Source organism: Onychostruthus taczanowskii, unplaced genomic scaffold (genome assembly GCF_017590055.1).
Source record: "Onychostruthus taczanowskii isolate IOZ18803 unplaced genomic scaffold, ASM1759005v1 scaffold4, whole genome shotgun sequence".
Taxonomy (NCBI): Eukaryota; Metazoa; Chordata; class Aves; order Passeriformes; family Passeridae; genus Onychostruthus; species Onychostruthus taczanowskii.
Genome location: NW_024501459.1, coordinates 16,744,547 through 16,759,775, shown reverse-complemented (window position 1 = coordinate 16,759,775; position 15,229 = coordinate 16,744,547). Strand labels below are relative to the sequence as shown.

General features: G+C 39.4%; 2 protein-coding genes across 2 annotated transcripts in view; one reads left to right on the top strand and one right to left on the bottom strand.

The window, feature by feature from the left end:
• Nucleotides 1-2,097: 2,097 nt before the first annotated feature.
• LOC121340331 (vegetative cell wall protein gp1-like) lies at nucleotides 2,098-2,685 on the bottom strand. The gene has a single exon (XM_041413025.1). It carries the CDS (start codon nucleotides 2,683-2,685, stop codon nucleotides 2,098-2,100), a length of 588 nt encoding a protein of 195 aa, XP_041268959.1.
• MMP16 (matrix metallopeptidase 16) overlaps nucleotides 2,601-15,229 on the top strand; it is a 168,131-nt gene continuing 155,502 nt past the window's right edge. Inside the window, exon 1 of the mRNA XM_041412753.1 lies at nucleotides 2,601-3,049. Coding sequence (XP_041268687.1) covers nucleotides 2,918-3,049 — 132 coding nt within the window. The 5' untranslated portion in view covers nucleotides 2,601-2,917. The remainder of the gene's footprint in view (nucleotides 3,050-15,229) is intronic.

The following is a 15,229-nucleotide window of genomic DNA, read 5'->3' as shown; positions in this document are numbered from 1 at the left end:
TCCTTACCAATCTCTCTCTGCCTGTGTGATCTTTCCCTCTCTTCCTCAAACATGCTTAAGAAATATTCATGTGCCTTCGTTGTCCACCATTCTCTTCATATCATTGCTTTTCTTCTTCTTTCTCCCAATGGATGCAGTGTAAAGAAAAGAGGTAGCTGCATTTATGGCCCTGCTCTTTTCACAATAAATAGCCACACATAGGTCTGGCAGGACAGACCAATGAAATTCCCGTTACAGTAACTTACCTATTTTCATTTTCGTTTCCATTTCTGGATATTGTACTAATGGCAGGCTCTACAAAATAGACTGGGAAGCACAGAGCTAGTGTTTGCTGAGGGGACACACACACACAACCCCTTTGGGAAAGAGGAAAAACAATAGGGATAGCATAAAGTTAGTGTTTCCTTCATACAGTTACAGTGATGAATTCACAGTAATAAAACAAAAGAAATCACTAAATTACTTTTGCTAGAAGTAAACAAGTTTACTAGATCTCATAATACAATTACGTCTCTAAGATTAGAGAGATTAACTCTAATAATCTTGCCTATCAAACCTACACATGGAAGACATTCCACACTTCCACTAGGTAGGTATCTTGTTCCAAATGCTAAATTTGGGACATTATTGTTCCAGTATGTATAAAAACATATATATTTCAGTACAAAACCATAACACTTTAGAAAGTTTTGTCAAACATTGAATCTGAACTTTACGAATAATTTAGATCATTGGGTTTTTTTTTTCCCAGAAAGAATTAAGTATTTTTGTCCTTTTCACAGCAACACTTACACATAAAGAGCTCATTTATTTCTATCTTCTTAAACACGTGTTCTTCCAACTTCTATACCCATCTGTAACTTTATGCATCTTCTAATATGTTGTAATTTTCTTCTGGACTGCCTTCAGTTTGAGACCAAACACAGTTGGCTTCTTCAACTCTTTGCAGAAAGGGTTTGCCCTGTCAAATGTACTGCACACCTATTAATACACTCCACAGTGACGCCGTCTTTTTTCTTTAATGGTAACACATTGCTGACTCATATTTACATTACAGCCCCCAGATTATTTTCTGAAGTGCTGTTATTTTACCAGTATCCTTTTGATTTTACTTTTTAATTTTTCTTCCCAAATATAATTTCCATGCGTCAGTATCACGTTTTCTCCTGCTTCTTCCAAGAAATTTCTTTAACTTGTGCTTAATTATTCATTTATTTAATTTGACTTCCCACATTTGTTACCAAAGTGCCAACAGGTCCATTTAGCTTGCTGACAGCTCTGTATTTCATAATTTCATCATTCACATCACTAAGAATCAGGACAGAAAATGCCTTTAGATCAAGTACTTAATATGAAAAAAGTATACCACATAAGGAATTCTGGTTAAACAGGATTACTTTCGATTAGGCAGATCATGACTTCTCCATAAAACTCTTAATATACAAAATTACTCTTAATATACAAAATGGTGGACAACCTAATACACTCCTACATTCTGCTACCAGGTGCATTCAAAATTGTGTACATGTAGTCTGCATGTGTTTCAGCCATTGGGCTCAACGATCAGATTATGCAAATTTCACATCAGGAAATTTCACATCAGGTATGTTTTCTACTTCCTGTTTTCTACTTGGCCCATATAATGATCAAGTATCTTTGCATATTTCTTGATAACCAAACAAACAAAAAAAAAATTCTAATTTTAAATTCTCTATTTTTTTTTCCCTTCAGTAAACTTGGAGTTTTGGGATTTTTTTCCCCTCCTCGTTTTTCCTCAAGATGCATTATAGCAGTATCACGTCCACTGATGTTATGGATCATCTCACCTTCCTTATACTGGATAACAGATCAAAGGGCCGGATAAAAAGTCCCGTTTACTATTAAATCACTGCAGGAGTAGTTCATCTGCCATAATCGTAAGGCATTTTGAATATGACAATACCCAGCATGAAGTTAGTCTGTGCTATAGTATTTCACATGCTGATTTCCCTTAAGTGTATGGCCATGTTTTCGGAAGCATTAAGCAGGATTTCATCACCCAAGCAGCACCGCGGGCAGGGGAGCGCGGCGTTCCCGGGCACGGGCACCGCGGGTGCCTCAGGGCGCTCGCTCCGCGCCGGGCGCCTCCGGTGAAGAAGGCGGGGGGAGCTCTGGCACTCCTTCGGCTCCTGGGGACGGGACCGTGGGGAAAGGCCGCGGGCTACTCTCGGGCCGCCGATCCCCAGCAGCCGCCCACGGAGGCTCCGGGCCGCAGCTCGCCGAGCGCGGCCGTGTGGCGCTGGCGCGCCGGGGCCGCCTGGTGGGGCCGTCGCCTTTAGGCCGCCTACGGGGCGGGACCACGAAGGTTTCGGCTGAACGTTCTGGAGTGGAGGGCAGCGGCGGAGGGCGAGGCGAAGCAGGGCAGGGCAAGGCAGGGCAGGGCAGGGCAGGGCAGGTAGCCGAGCCGAGTCGAGTCGAGCCGAACCACGCCACGCCACGGCAGAGAGCCGAGCAGAACCGAGCCGAGCCGCGCCGCGCCGGCCCGCCTTCCCCGGGAGGAGGCGGAGGCTGAAGGGGAGGAGGCAGAAGAGGAGGAGGAGAGGCGGAGGAGGCGGGAGCGGAGGGAGGACACGGGGAGGCGGCTGCTGCTGCTGGGCAGAGAGGAGTCGTGCCGGAGCAGCGAGTGTACTCGGACGCCACATTCATTCCCTCTTTACGGGGCTGGTGGTGAGGATGAGCGAGAGCTGACCCTGCCGCGCCGCCGCCTGTGCTGTGAAGTGTCTGCTCCTCCTCCTCCTCTTCCTCCTCCTCCCCGGCTGTGGGTGAACCTGCGCTACGGGCTCTTCACCGACTCGGGGGAGGCTGGTTTGTTTTGTGCATTTGTTTAAGGCAAAGAGAGAGAAGGAGAGGTCTTCCACCCGCTGAAGCACAGTTCACTATGATCGTACTCGCATCCAGCACTGGAAGCCGGTTGGATTTCGTTTCTCAATCCAGGGTGTTTTTCTTGCAAACCTTCATTTGGATTTTATGTGCTACAGTGTGCAAAGCGGAGCAGTATTTCAATGTGGAGGTAAGAACAGCCGGATGCGTGTGCGAGCGTGTATGCTTCCCCCTCTCCCTTTCTTCCCTTCCCTTTTTTTATGTCCCTCAAATCAAATCAGATAGCCAGCCAGCCATGTCTTCCAGCAGCCAGGGCATACGTCTGTGTAGGCTTTCCTTCCAGCAGCCGGTAGCTAGCTCCCCTCCCCGCGCTGCCCCGCCTGATGGATGCGTTTCAGCCGGAGATCCCGTTATCCCGGCAGCGCGATGCCGGGCGCTGGAGCGCAGCCCGCGGGAGACGGGAAACCTCACCCGGGCACGGAGGAGACCTGGGGCGCAGAATGTACATGCAGCTCAGGAAAGGTTCGCTGAATGTCTTGGACTTAAGATACCACCGTATTGTTGAGGTTTCCCAGCCTTTTTTGGCTTGGTGTGGTTTGGTTTGGTTTGGATTTTTTTTCAAAGAAGAATGAATGAAAGAGCGTTATGGGGACAGGAGGAAGGAAACTGGAGATTTTTGGCACGTTTTTTTGTGATAGAGTATCTGAAAAAAATAAGATCTTTTTCCCATGTAGACGTAAGAAAAAGAGTTGCCACTAGAAATAGTGAAACAAATGGCATAAAGGTGCAACTACAGCTCGGAAGTTAGGGGGTGTGGAGGACAAGGAAACAGCATTTTTCCGAGGGAAAATGAAGATTAAAATGTGAGGATACCAAGATGGGGCAAACCCTAAGAGTTTACACTTACAGTGACCATCCATTTCCAGTCACCTTTGTCTACGCACCCAGTTTTCCCATTAGGAGTTTTTACACAGTGCTTTCACTTAACTAATGCTTCTTTACTGACTTTTATCATCTTTGTGTATGTTCTTTCCTCCTTTTTCTCCATCCTGTCACTCCATTTGTTCTGCTGTGATCCCTTACTCTGCTGCAATGTGATGTGTCTATTTCCTTCTTATTTTCCTTGTCAAGTCAACTTACTGATTTTTCTTGCTATGTCTCTGTAAGTTATATGTGCTCTTTGAGATTCTTATGCATAATTCTGGTCTTCTATTAGGTTGCTCTGTACCTTCACTTTCTTCTGTCCTGCCAACCCCACTCAAAACTTTCTGCTGCACCCATACACCAGCCTTTTTTGTTTTATAGTCTCTTTAGTCTCCTGGTTCCCATGATTCTTTCTCCCAGAAAAATGAAGTCTGTGTCCCTGTCTCACACATATGCACACTTGCTTATTTTATATGAGTTCTTGTTCTCACTCAGTGACACACATTCTTGCTCCTTTCTCTGACAAGATTGCTCATGCAGATCCTCCTCTGTTACTAGACTGTTTATCTAAAGTTCTTACCTGTCTTTCCGTTTCATGCAAGATCACATCAAGTGTATAAAGAACCCACATTTTCTTTCTCTATGTTTTCATCCTACTCTTTCCTTCTCTACATGCAGTTTCCTTTGCAATTATCTCAGCTTAACAACACTCATCCATTGATTCTTTCTTTGACTTCCATCTCTCCAGAAAGTATTGTCTTTTTACTCCATCATTAAAATCTCTCCTGATTATAAATCCGAGTCTTTTTTCCTCTGTCATCTGTGCTCTAGTCACTCATTTGATTCTTATCACAAATGTGCATCTCTGCTTCTGTTGGATTGTAAGGTCTTTGGAGCAGGACTTATGTCTTCTCCCGTGTTTATCTGGTGTGTACCATGCTCAAGTCTGGAGTACAACTGTAAGACTTCTGCTATATGAATATTAAAACTGCATATTTAAGAGAACACATTGGTGTTTTATCCTTCTGCTCATGTCCTCAGCTGCCTTCTTTACTGATGAGCAGAGGAAGGAGTGTGGAAGAGAGGAAGTTGCTCTCTGTATCCTCCCCATGCTTCACAGGCTGGCCCCCTGCAGAGTGTAGGGATGAAATTCCAGCGACAGAACTTTCTCCTCCCACAGCAGTCTGCTTTGCTGGCATCTGGCTCTGCTGGAGAGACGGGCGGCAGATGGAGCTAGTGTGGGAAGAGAAAAAGATTGGTTTAGTCAAGTGGAATGGAACAGGAGGCCAGCTCTAGTCAGGAGGAGGTTTTCTGAGGAAAGAAGGGAAACACTTTCATTTTTGCCACCTCTTCCATATGGAGAACAGCACATTTTGAGGGTAAAGGCAATACTGGGAGCAAGAAACACTGTTGGATAGAATAAAGTGGCATGTATGTGTGATGAGGGCACATATTTCCTTTTGAAATTTCCTTCGTTTTTAAAGTATGCCATCTTCTGCTCTTCTTTCCAGCCCTGCTGAAAACAGTGTTATCATATACCAATGCTTCCAGTCTTTTCACATTTAAGTCTTTGAGCCACACATTGCTGGGAGCCAGAAGTGTGTTCCAGGGGATTACTGTATTATTTGAGAGTTGTCCTAATATGGGGTTTTTTCCTAGGTCACTGCCTTTGACCACTGCTAGTGAAATGGTTCTGGCCTAAATGAACTTCACATTTGCCCCTGAACAGCCATTGCTACGTTCACATTGTTTGGATAGTGCTGAAAATTCAATTTTCTTTTTGCTGGGAACAGCAAAGGCTAAAAGCATGGGAAATTTGAAGCAAAGGACTTGGCAACAGCAAGTATGTATTGTGCTGTAAAACTCTGTGTGTCAGCACAAGTGCATAAAGCAGTTGTACTTCAGAGTAAGTTGTGAAAATGTAACAAAGATTTCTTATGGCAATAAGAATAAATATGCAAAGTAGGCTTCAGGAAAGTAGTAGTGTACATCTAATTGAATGAAATGTCACTGAAAAAAATGCTTAGGATGGTTGGAAAGCAGATTTACTTTTCATTCTTTCTTGTCTTTAAATAAAATACAGATAATACCTGTTGAACATTATAAAATATGGAGATGATTTATTTCCTCTTGTTCTGTATTGTTTGGTCCACTTCCTGGATTGATAAGTAAATCTGTGCAATCTTGTTGTATTTTTTGGTTTGTTTGTTTCAGTGATGTGAGCCAGGGCAATTCTCAAGAGACACTACTGTAGCTCAAAGACATTAAATAATAATGTTTCATTTTAAAAGTAAAACACAAAGCTGAAATTTACAAGCTTGTATGAACATTTCTGTTCCTTATAATTTGGCTGTCTCTCTGTAAAATTTCTTTTAGCCAAACAGCTGAATGGAGGAATTCCTCAAGCTTCCAATAATAGCTGAATTCAGCTGTCTATCCTGAAATGCATTCATCTATACAGTATTTCATGTAATAGCCACAGCAGAATAGGCTGAAGATCATGGAGTATGGTACATGAGAGGGGCACGCTTGCACTCTGTATTGGTGAGAGTTTTGTGCTAAAGCTTCATGAGAGATGTTTATAACTGATGGGTTAAGAAATATGATGAAATTTAGGAATCACTTAGTCATATATGAAGGAAGGTCTTGGGATTAGTTTTCAAAGTTAATTATCAGTAGCATTTTTGTGAGACTTTGTTTCTGACATCATGACAAAAACTAATGAGTACACTCTTAGCTCCCTCTTCTAGAGCTGAACTATTGGTCCAAAACAGTAACTTCATTAGGTATATTAGTGAAAGGCTATGTCATCAATGTTGAGTTTTGCTGCTATTTTCAACTATTTTCTGTACACTAGCAGGGGAAGATGTCCATCAGTGAATGGAATTGAATGGAATAACAGTTACGAAAAGAACATTCCAAGACTGAATCAAACACATAGAGGCTAATTGTTACTAAAAAGTGATAAAGCAACAAACTACCTTCTTCCCCCTACTGGGCTCCTCAATATAGTAATAATATTTTGTGTGGTTCAAAGATAACTCCGTTGTGTGTTACTGGGAGTGTCTATAGCTGGTCTTTCACATGTATCTGTATATACATCTAGTGTGTATACATATATATATATATTTGCTTTTCCTAAACCAAACAGTATTGCACTGTTTGAGATGGTATTGTTCTGCAAATTTATCTCCCAATGTCATCCATTAGCTTTTGTATGTAATTGAATAATAAGTATGTTTATGTTTAATTAACTGTTAAATATCTAATATTAAAAAAATGAAAACAAATGTTACCATTTTGTTATGGAAAAATGGTTATTGAAACAAAAATGTCTTGATCGGAAGACAGGATCAGTATGCATCTAGAATACGCTTGATCTCTGGAATATAAAGCTGCTTACTCTTACTCAGATGAGTATCTGCCTAAGCCCTGTCGAGGAAAGTGTTTTTAGAATTGCACCTAGTTTCATTGACTGTGTCTGTAATGTGGGAAACACTAGAGAGAAAGCATGCCTCATCATCTCTCTCCTCAAGCTGGCAGTTACACTGTTTTCCTCCTTCTATTGCTAAATGTGTAGACTTGAATCCCTAGGGGACGTCTTAAAATTACTTTTATTTTAGTGTGAGCAGATCTTTAAAACAATATAGTCATCTCCCATTTTCAAAAGTGGGGTAGTTAAATTGCATGTTGTGGAACAAAACACAGTGGAATCCAAACTTCAGAAAAATAACATCAGTTTCCTCCATGGTAATGAGTTTCTGAGAACCCCATTGTTTTCATTGTTAATAAACTTCACAATTAGCCTCCAGCTTCTGCTAAATGATAAGGCATGACATTTTATTCCATAAGCTCTTAGTCTTTTAGGTTTAAAACCGGACCAGTTTCATTCTTCAGCTGGCATCTGAAAAGGAATAAACATTTGGGAGGGGAATAAATCCTCCAAAGCACCTTTACACACTTTTGAACTAGTGATCTTGGTTGTGAGGTTTATAGGCACAACACAATTTTTTTGTAGTTCATTAAAATGCAAGCTGAAAACCATGGAAAAGCAATTAATGTGGTTTTGGTATCAATAGTGCCATGTGTCCTAACAAGAATTTAGAGGATCTTCTGCATTGTGTGACATTACAGTCAGTATGCATGATTCTCAATTACTTAAATTCTTAATCTCACTCTTGCATAGGATATCAATGAAATGCACTGGACTTTAGTTAGAACAAGGAGTTCAAACTGAAATTGTTAGAAAGATGGAGAGGAGTTACTGAATCAGGTGACAGAGATGATTAGTGGGTGAAATATTAGTCAAGGAGAACAGATATAATGTGGTATATTTCCTGTTTCCTTATTTATGAAATACAGATAGAAAGAAAAGCTCCTATATAAGTTTCTGGTGAGCAGATATCTCTAGATAAGGAAAACAAATGTAAAATTAAGTGTCTGATGGAAGGCAATAGAATGCTTTTCTATCAAAGAAGGAGAATACCTACTATATAATGAACTGACTCTCATTTGATACAAAGAAATAGATGTGAAGAAATACCAAGTTGTTAGAATGCATTTTCTACTGTAAAATGTGTGACTATTTTGTGCTACTAACATTGCAGGGATGTTCCTGTATTCTGCTGCCTGTTTTTTTTCAAAGACAGGTTGGAAGGATGGTGCCTGTTCTTATGGCTTCCCTGCTGACATAGTATTTTATACCTTAGATACAAAACATATTTATTTATTATTGTAGTTCAACTTGTTTTCCTGTTGTAAATTCTTGTCACTTTAGTGTTGAAGCATCGCAGCTATTAGTGAATCTCAACTCTACTAAAGAAAAGAAAAAAATGGTTAAAGAGATTTATGTAATCACCTTATGTAGTGCAAGACAAAACTATAAAAACATGTATTCCTAATGTTTTCTGACATGAGAGCTTACTAAAATAAATACAATATTTATTGGCCTACCAGTAAACCTTGAACAAGCCCAAGCTTTCCCATTCCATTATTTGGAAGGCATAATGTAAAACTCCTGCATAACCATTCATTGTTTCTTCAAAGTGGATATACTGTGTTCTTTAACTGGTTTAAGATTTATGCTGCTCTTTGTCAGTTTTATTTGAATCCGTCTAAAAGGTCAGTGCTTGCTCTAGGCACCTCAGCTCTGCTTATTCACTCAGCAAGACTGTGTTGTAAGAGTTTATAAAGATAGAATGTGGTATTATATAGATTTTAAAGCATTTCAAACTGCATCTGTTTTTAGTATTTTGAAGTCTGTCTCATTCTTGTACTTTATGGAATGATCATTTTATATTAAACATTGGAAGATTTTGTTTTGATACTGTTTGAAGATCCTTAGGAAACAATGTAACTTTCAAAATTATTTTAATTATCATATTTAAATTTCTTAAATCTCAGCTCTCTATTTCAGATTCCAGTTTATTGTCTAGCCTTTTTGCCATCCTCAAAACGCACTGTTGACCATAATCTGAAGGAGCAGGTTGAGTCTGTTTAATTTGTTGTCTGTGATATGTCAAATGACAGATTTGGTTTCATTCTGTATGAGGAAGGCCAGGATTAGTGCTGCAAACATGATTTTAGCTGGCACTGAAATGGATTTGAAAAATAATTATGATTAGAGCTTTATCCTTTAAAGAGAGGTCATGCTATTTGGAACCTTTATTTATTGGTTGCCTGGCAACTGTTCATTCATGTTCCTGCTTATCATCATTCATTGTAAGCATCTTTGCTGTACCCTAAGAGCAATTAAGTGGCAACACTTTATTTCTGTGATGAATTAAATTTGACATAAATTACAGATAAAGAAGAAAATATTTCTGTAGTTTTACTTATTAACCAAAACTGTTGGTACAATGTTTCTTTGCTTATTAACATCTGGTTTATACCAGCTGAGGAGTTCAGCTGTACTAACAATGTTTCTAGCATACCTTTTAAGGTATTACAGCACATAATTGACTTAGGGACTTGTTCAGGTATTTTTGCCATGTTTAGAAACTCCTGTTAATTTCAAGATCAAGGCTTCAGGATGCTAGGAAACTTATGTCCTGTTGATTTCAGAGCTTAGTATTAGTCAATCCAATCTCAAATATTGAAGCTTGAACCCAGTCATTGGGAAAGGGATTTCACATTCTAGAGTTAAAACTGCTGTGCTAGGAGGTGTGCAGGTGAAGCAATAAGAAGAACATTAAAGTCACTTGATGCTGTCTCTCTGTAGAACAACAGCAGTTTTTATTACACGTTAAAAAAAGCATCAAGTATATTATTCAACAATTGCTTTGTGGCTGTGGATAAAAATATTTTGCTGTCTTTATTAATTCATTATGAATCATATCAGGATTGACCCTTGTGTGGAATAGCAATGTGGAATGAGACTGTTGGGTTATGGAGTATTTGTAAAGATGTCTTTGTAAAGAATATTGAAAAAAATTCCTTTGTCTGCATCTTAAAAGAGCATCTACACTGTGTGGCCAGGGTGGAAGCAGATTTTTGTCTGTGCTGCTATCACTTGCTAGGATTGCCTCTATTCTGGTTGGCTCAGTGCTTTGGAAAAGAGGCCATCTCTGTTCACATTGATGATAAGAATGTTATCAGCAGTAGTCAGCATGGATTTACTATGGGTAAATCATGCTTGACCAACCTTATTGCCTTCTACGGTGATACAACTGCCTGGACAGATGAGGGGGAGAGCTGTGGATATTGTCTACCTCAACTTCAACAAGGCTTTCAAAGCTGTCTTGCTCAACATCCTCATAGGCAAACTCAGGAAGTGTGGACTGGGTGAGAGGACAGAGAGGTGGTTTGAGAACTGACTGAACAGCAGATCCCAGAGGGTTGTAATCGGTGGCACAGGGTCTAGTTAGAGGTCTGTCACTGCTGGTGTCCCCCAAGGTTCAGTACTGGGCCCAGTATTGTTTAACTTTTCATCAGTAACTTGGGTGAAGGGGTAGAGGCCTCTTCAGCAAGTTCCCCAACAACACAAAGCTGGGAGGAGTGGCTGATACCCCAGAGTGCTGTGCAGCCCTTCAGAAGAATCCTGACAAGCTGGAGAGATGGGCAGAGAAGAACCATCTGAAATTCAACAAAGGTGGATGCAGGGTCCTGCATCTGGAAAGGAACAACCCCATGGACCAGTACAGGCTGTGGGTGACCTGCTGGAAAACAGCTCTGTGGAGAAGGACCTGGAAGTCCTAGTGGACAACAAGCTGTCCATGAGCCAGAAGTGTGTCCTTGTGGCCAAGACAAAGGTATCCTGGCATGCCAGACAGAGAATTGCCAGCAGGCTGAGGAAGGTGATCCTGTTGCTCTACTCAGCCCTAGTGAGGCCATGTCTGGAGAGCTGTGTCCAATTCTGGGCTCCTCAATACAAGAGTATCTCTCCTACAAGGACAGGCTGAGGGATCTGGGCCTTTTCAGCCTTGAGAAGAGATGACTGAGAGAGTTTCCCATCAATATCTATCAGTATCTGGAGGGAAGGTAGCAAGAGGATGGAGCCAGGCTCAGCTCAGTGGTGCTGAGCAAGAGGACAAGAGGCAATGGGCAGAAACTGGAACACAGGAAGTTCCATGTGAATATGAGGAAGAACTTCACACTGGAACAGGATATGGAGCTTCCCTCACTGGAGATATTCAAGAACCATCTGGATACAATCCAATGCCATGTGGTCTGGGATGCCCTGCTTGAGCAGGGAGGCTGGACTAGATGACCCATTGTGATACCTTGTAACCTGACCTATTTTATGATTATATGACAAAATGTCCCTCTGTGACTGATGCCCTCTTCTTTGAGCTTCTGATTGCATTAACGTACAATTACTCATCATATCACGACACAGTTAGGGGGAAAAAGTAACTGCTGTAAGACAAATGTATGTCAATTTTCATCAGATTTTCCCACTCATGTGACATGTTTGTAATATTCGAAGATTGTGTTGTGTGTTTTTTCTCTTTTACGAAACAGTTGAACTGGTTTCAAAGCTGTATAGATAATTGGAAAAGAAATGCTAATCTTAGAAAATCTAGTCTTTAGTATTTTTTTTCTCATGATATTATAAACATGTATCTCATGATATTGTTTCATTGGTAGTGTTCATTTTTGCTGGGATTTAATCACAAATTCACTTACAGATGTGAAATAGATGTTAGCAATGGGAAGACTTAATTTCTTAGAAAATTACCAGCTGAAAGGCAGAAAGAAAATTATCAATGTCTCTGAAACATAGATGGTAAAACAGAAAAACAAGCCTCCATTTCAATGGGGAGGAAGTTACTTTATTTAAATGTATTGGTGGATATTTACAAAGTGTACAACAGAGGAAATTGCTTTCTTTTTATATGGCATGTGGATCTGAAGGTGATGATCCTGTCACATTTTTACCTCAGACATTGGTTGTGTGATGCTCTTCTAGGAAATTGCTTTGACCCACTGTCTTTGCAGAGAAATTGACAGATTGTATCTGTCTGTGTTGTGGTTTGTGTTTAATTGCGAGTGAAAGAAATGATCTTTCATGCAATAAAATGCATTATTATTATTGTTATGAGAAGTAAAAGAAATACATTGTTAACTGTACTGCATGATTTTGGTCTTGGCATGTGAGGCTTTTTTTTTTTTCTCTCTCATTGCTTCTATGTATTTAGAAAAATGAAATAATAATTAAGAAACCTCAAACCAACCCAGGGCAGTGTTCCAGTGCTTGGTTTTTCTTGTTGCTTATGAAGTGTTGCGCTCTGATACTTCTGTTCTTCATTACTTGTACATGAGATGCCAGGTCTTTATTATATTTTTCTCTATTGCATATATTTTCAAATATGTAGGGAAAAGGGTGTGATGTCAGTGACAGAGGCATTTTGCTGGGGGGGTTGAAGAACCAGGTTTTGTGTCCAGTTCCATCATGAGTCTTCATATGGGTCCCATAGTTTATCCATCTTTGTAACCTAGCTTGCACAAATGTGCATTGAACTAAGAGAAGAGTGTTTCCAGCCTTTTCCAATACATATCAAGAGAAATAGAAGAGATTTGAAAGAGCCAGGAATATATCTTCATCACTCCTTTATCTTGGAACTGTTTCACTTTTTTTTCATAAAGTATAGTAGAGGGGTATCATAAAATGTAAATACAGCATTTCAATTTAATAATCTGTATAATCCTTCTAGAAGTGAATGTGTTCAGAAGAAAATGCCAGAGCAGAAAATATTAAAGACATGTCTAGAACAGTTTGAACACTGGTTTTATTTTTTGTGGTTGTTTTTTTTAGAGTTTTTTAGGTTTTGATTTTTTGTTTGTTTGTTTGTTTGTTTTGTTTCTCTTTTAGTATTTTAAAATATGAGTACCAAAACTTGGTAGACAACACTATTAGGATTAGGTGAAGGATGTCATTAGACAACTGAAGATAGAGAGCATCACAGTCTCTTTCAGAATGAAAGTTTGAATAAGATAATTTTTGTTACCCAAACATACTAAAAAGGATTTTAAATAAATGTAAAAGTCTTCACAAATAAATCAATTTTGGATCAGATTGTAAATACCACAGAATGCACAATTAAAAACTGTTCTGTTTTTGAGTGAATGTACTCTTAAACAAGTAAATTGTTCCACAAACATTCCTGTTTCCTTTTTATCACAATACCAAAGCTTCTCCTTTTGTATTTGAGTATTTGTGGATTTTTATGACATGCAATAAAAGATGCACTGTTTCATGCATTTAATGTTTTTATATTAGGCACCATTAAGAGGCAGCCATACTGTTCACATACCCCTGGATATTAAGAAATTAATGGTGAGAGAATATGTTAATAAGATATGCTGTGATGACATGTTAAGTATGATAGAAGTGGAAACTGAATCTTTTTCCTCAAGGTTCCTGTACCATCTGTTCACCTTATGACTGTTTCAGAGTGACTTGAAGTATTTTTCTGAGCTCTCCTGTTGGTATTGACCGGAAGTGATTAAGTTGCTCACATGCGGGTATTGAGCGCCTCCTAAGGTGCCCTTGGCCAAGATGTGCACGAGGCTGGCAGAAATAACATGGAACCAACAAAAGTTTCCTCTTTAGGCTAGCAACAGGGAGCCAGTCTCTGTGTTCTAAGTCAGCTCATATGACTCTAGACACTTCTATTTAGGTAACTAAAACCTGTTTCTTGTTTTAAATGATGCTGGAGAGTGATGAGACCTATATCTATAGGGCTCTCCAGGGTAGACAGTGGCATTCCAGTGTCATGATTTGGGATTGAATCTCTTCCCTCTGCAGTGGTAGGATTCATTACACTTGTGTAGGGACCTGGTGCAGGTTAGGCCCTGTGGTCTGACTTGCTTGGTCCCTAGATACTGTTCCAGGAAATCATGGGCCTTTTTATCCACTGGATAAAAAAATCCAGTGATATATCTCCCATCCCCTGGTTAACGTAGTTCATCTCAGATCACACCAGACACCTGTACTCCTGACAAAACCAAGAGTAGAATTCTATCCTTATGTCACTACAATTTTTACCCTGTCACTTTGATGCTCTGCACACTATTAAATATATTCATCTCTTAGTTGAAAAGTATAACACTACCTTACATCTTTGGGTCTCAGGTATTCTAAGTATTTAGTTAGGGATTTAAGGAACACAACATTTCTGTACTGTAACAAGACAGTTTTGCCTTCAGCTGTAACGAGATTGGGCCTGAGCCTGTTCAAATCCATGTAAAACATTACCTAACTCAGAGCAAACACTTATGGCAGGTTTTATAAATTTACTGCTTCTGAATGTTATTTCGTGCCTTACCTTAAATGGTTTTAAAGGCTGTCTTTCTGTCTTAAACTTACAAACATCTAAACAGCTTGAGGGGAGAAAACCGAGTGTTTAGCATTTTTATTAAAAGTAAGTAATAAGAAAATATATTTTATATGAATAAGCTTGTGAAATGTCTGCTGCCTGATAGACAATTCCAAAGAAGATAAAAGTTAAAATGACATTTTAATAATTTCTTTGGCTAAGAGCCCTTGACCTTCAAGAATGATTATCTTGTTTTCAAGTACTTTTGTTATATAAAGCAAAATGGGGATTAAGTCAACAAAAATGTACATTTCTATATTAATACTAGAATTTAGATCTCATCACAGGCAGGTATGTAATTTCATTGATTTATTTATACTACTTGCTTTAGGTCTTCAATACGGTAATTTTAGCTGTGTCAGATTAAGGGTGTAACTGACCAGATTGTATTTATAAATTTGCTTATTTATTTAATTTTTAAATCCAAAATTTGAAATAGTTGAGTATGCTAACTGATATACTATTTAAATGATCTTTCTTCTGTCATGTAATTAGAGAGAGACCAGATCTGCTGTGGATTTTTTAAGTCTGCATTTGTGAAGAAAGAGTGACATATCTGCAATCTTTTAATTCAGAAGAGCTTCCTTTGTAATATATAGCTCTTCTCTTGTTTTGCACTCACAGGC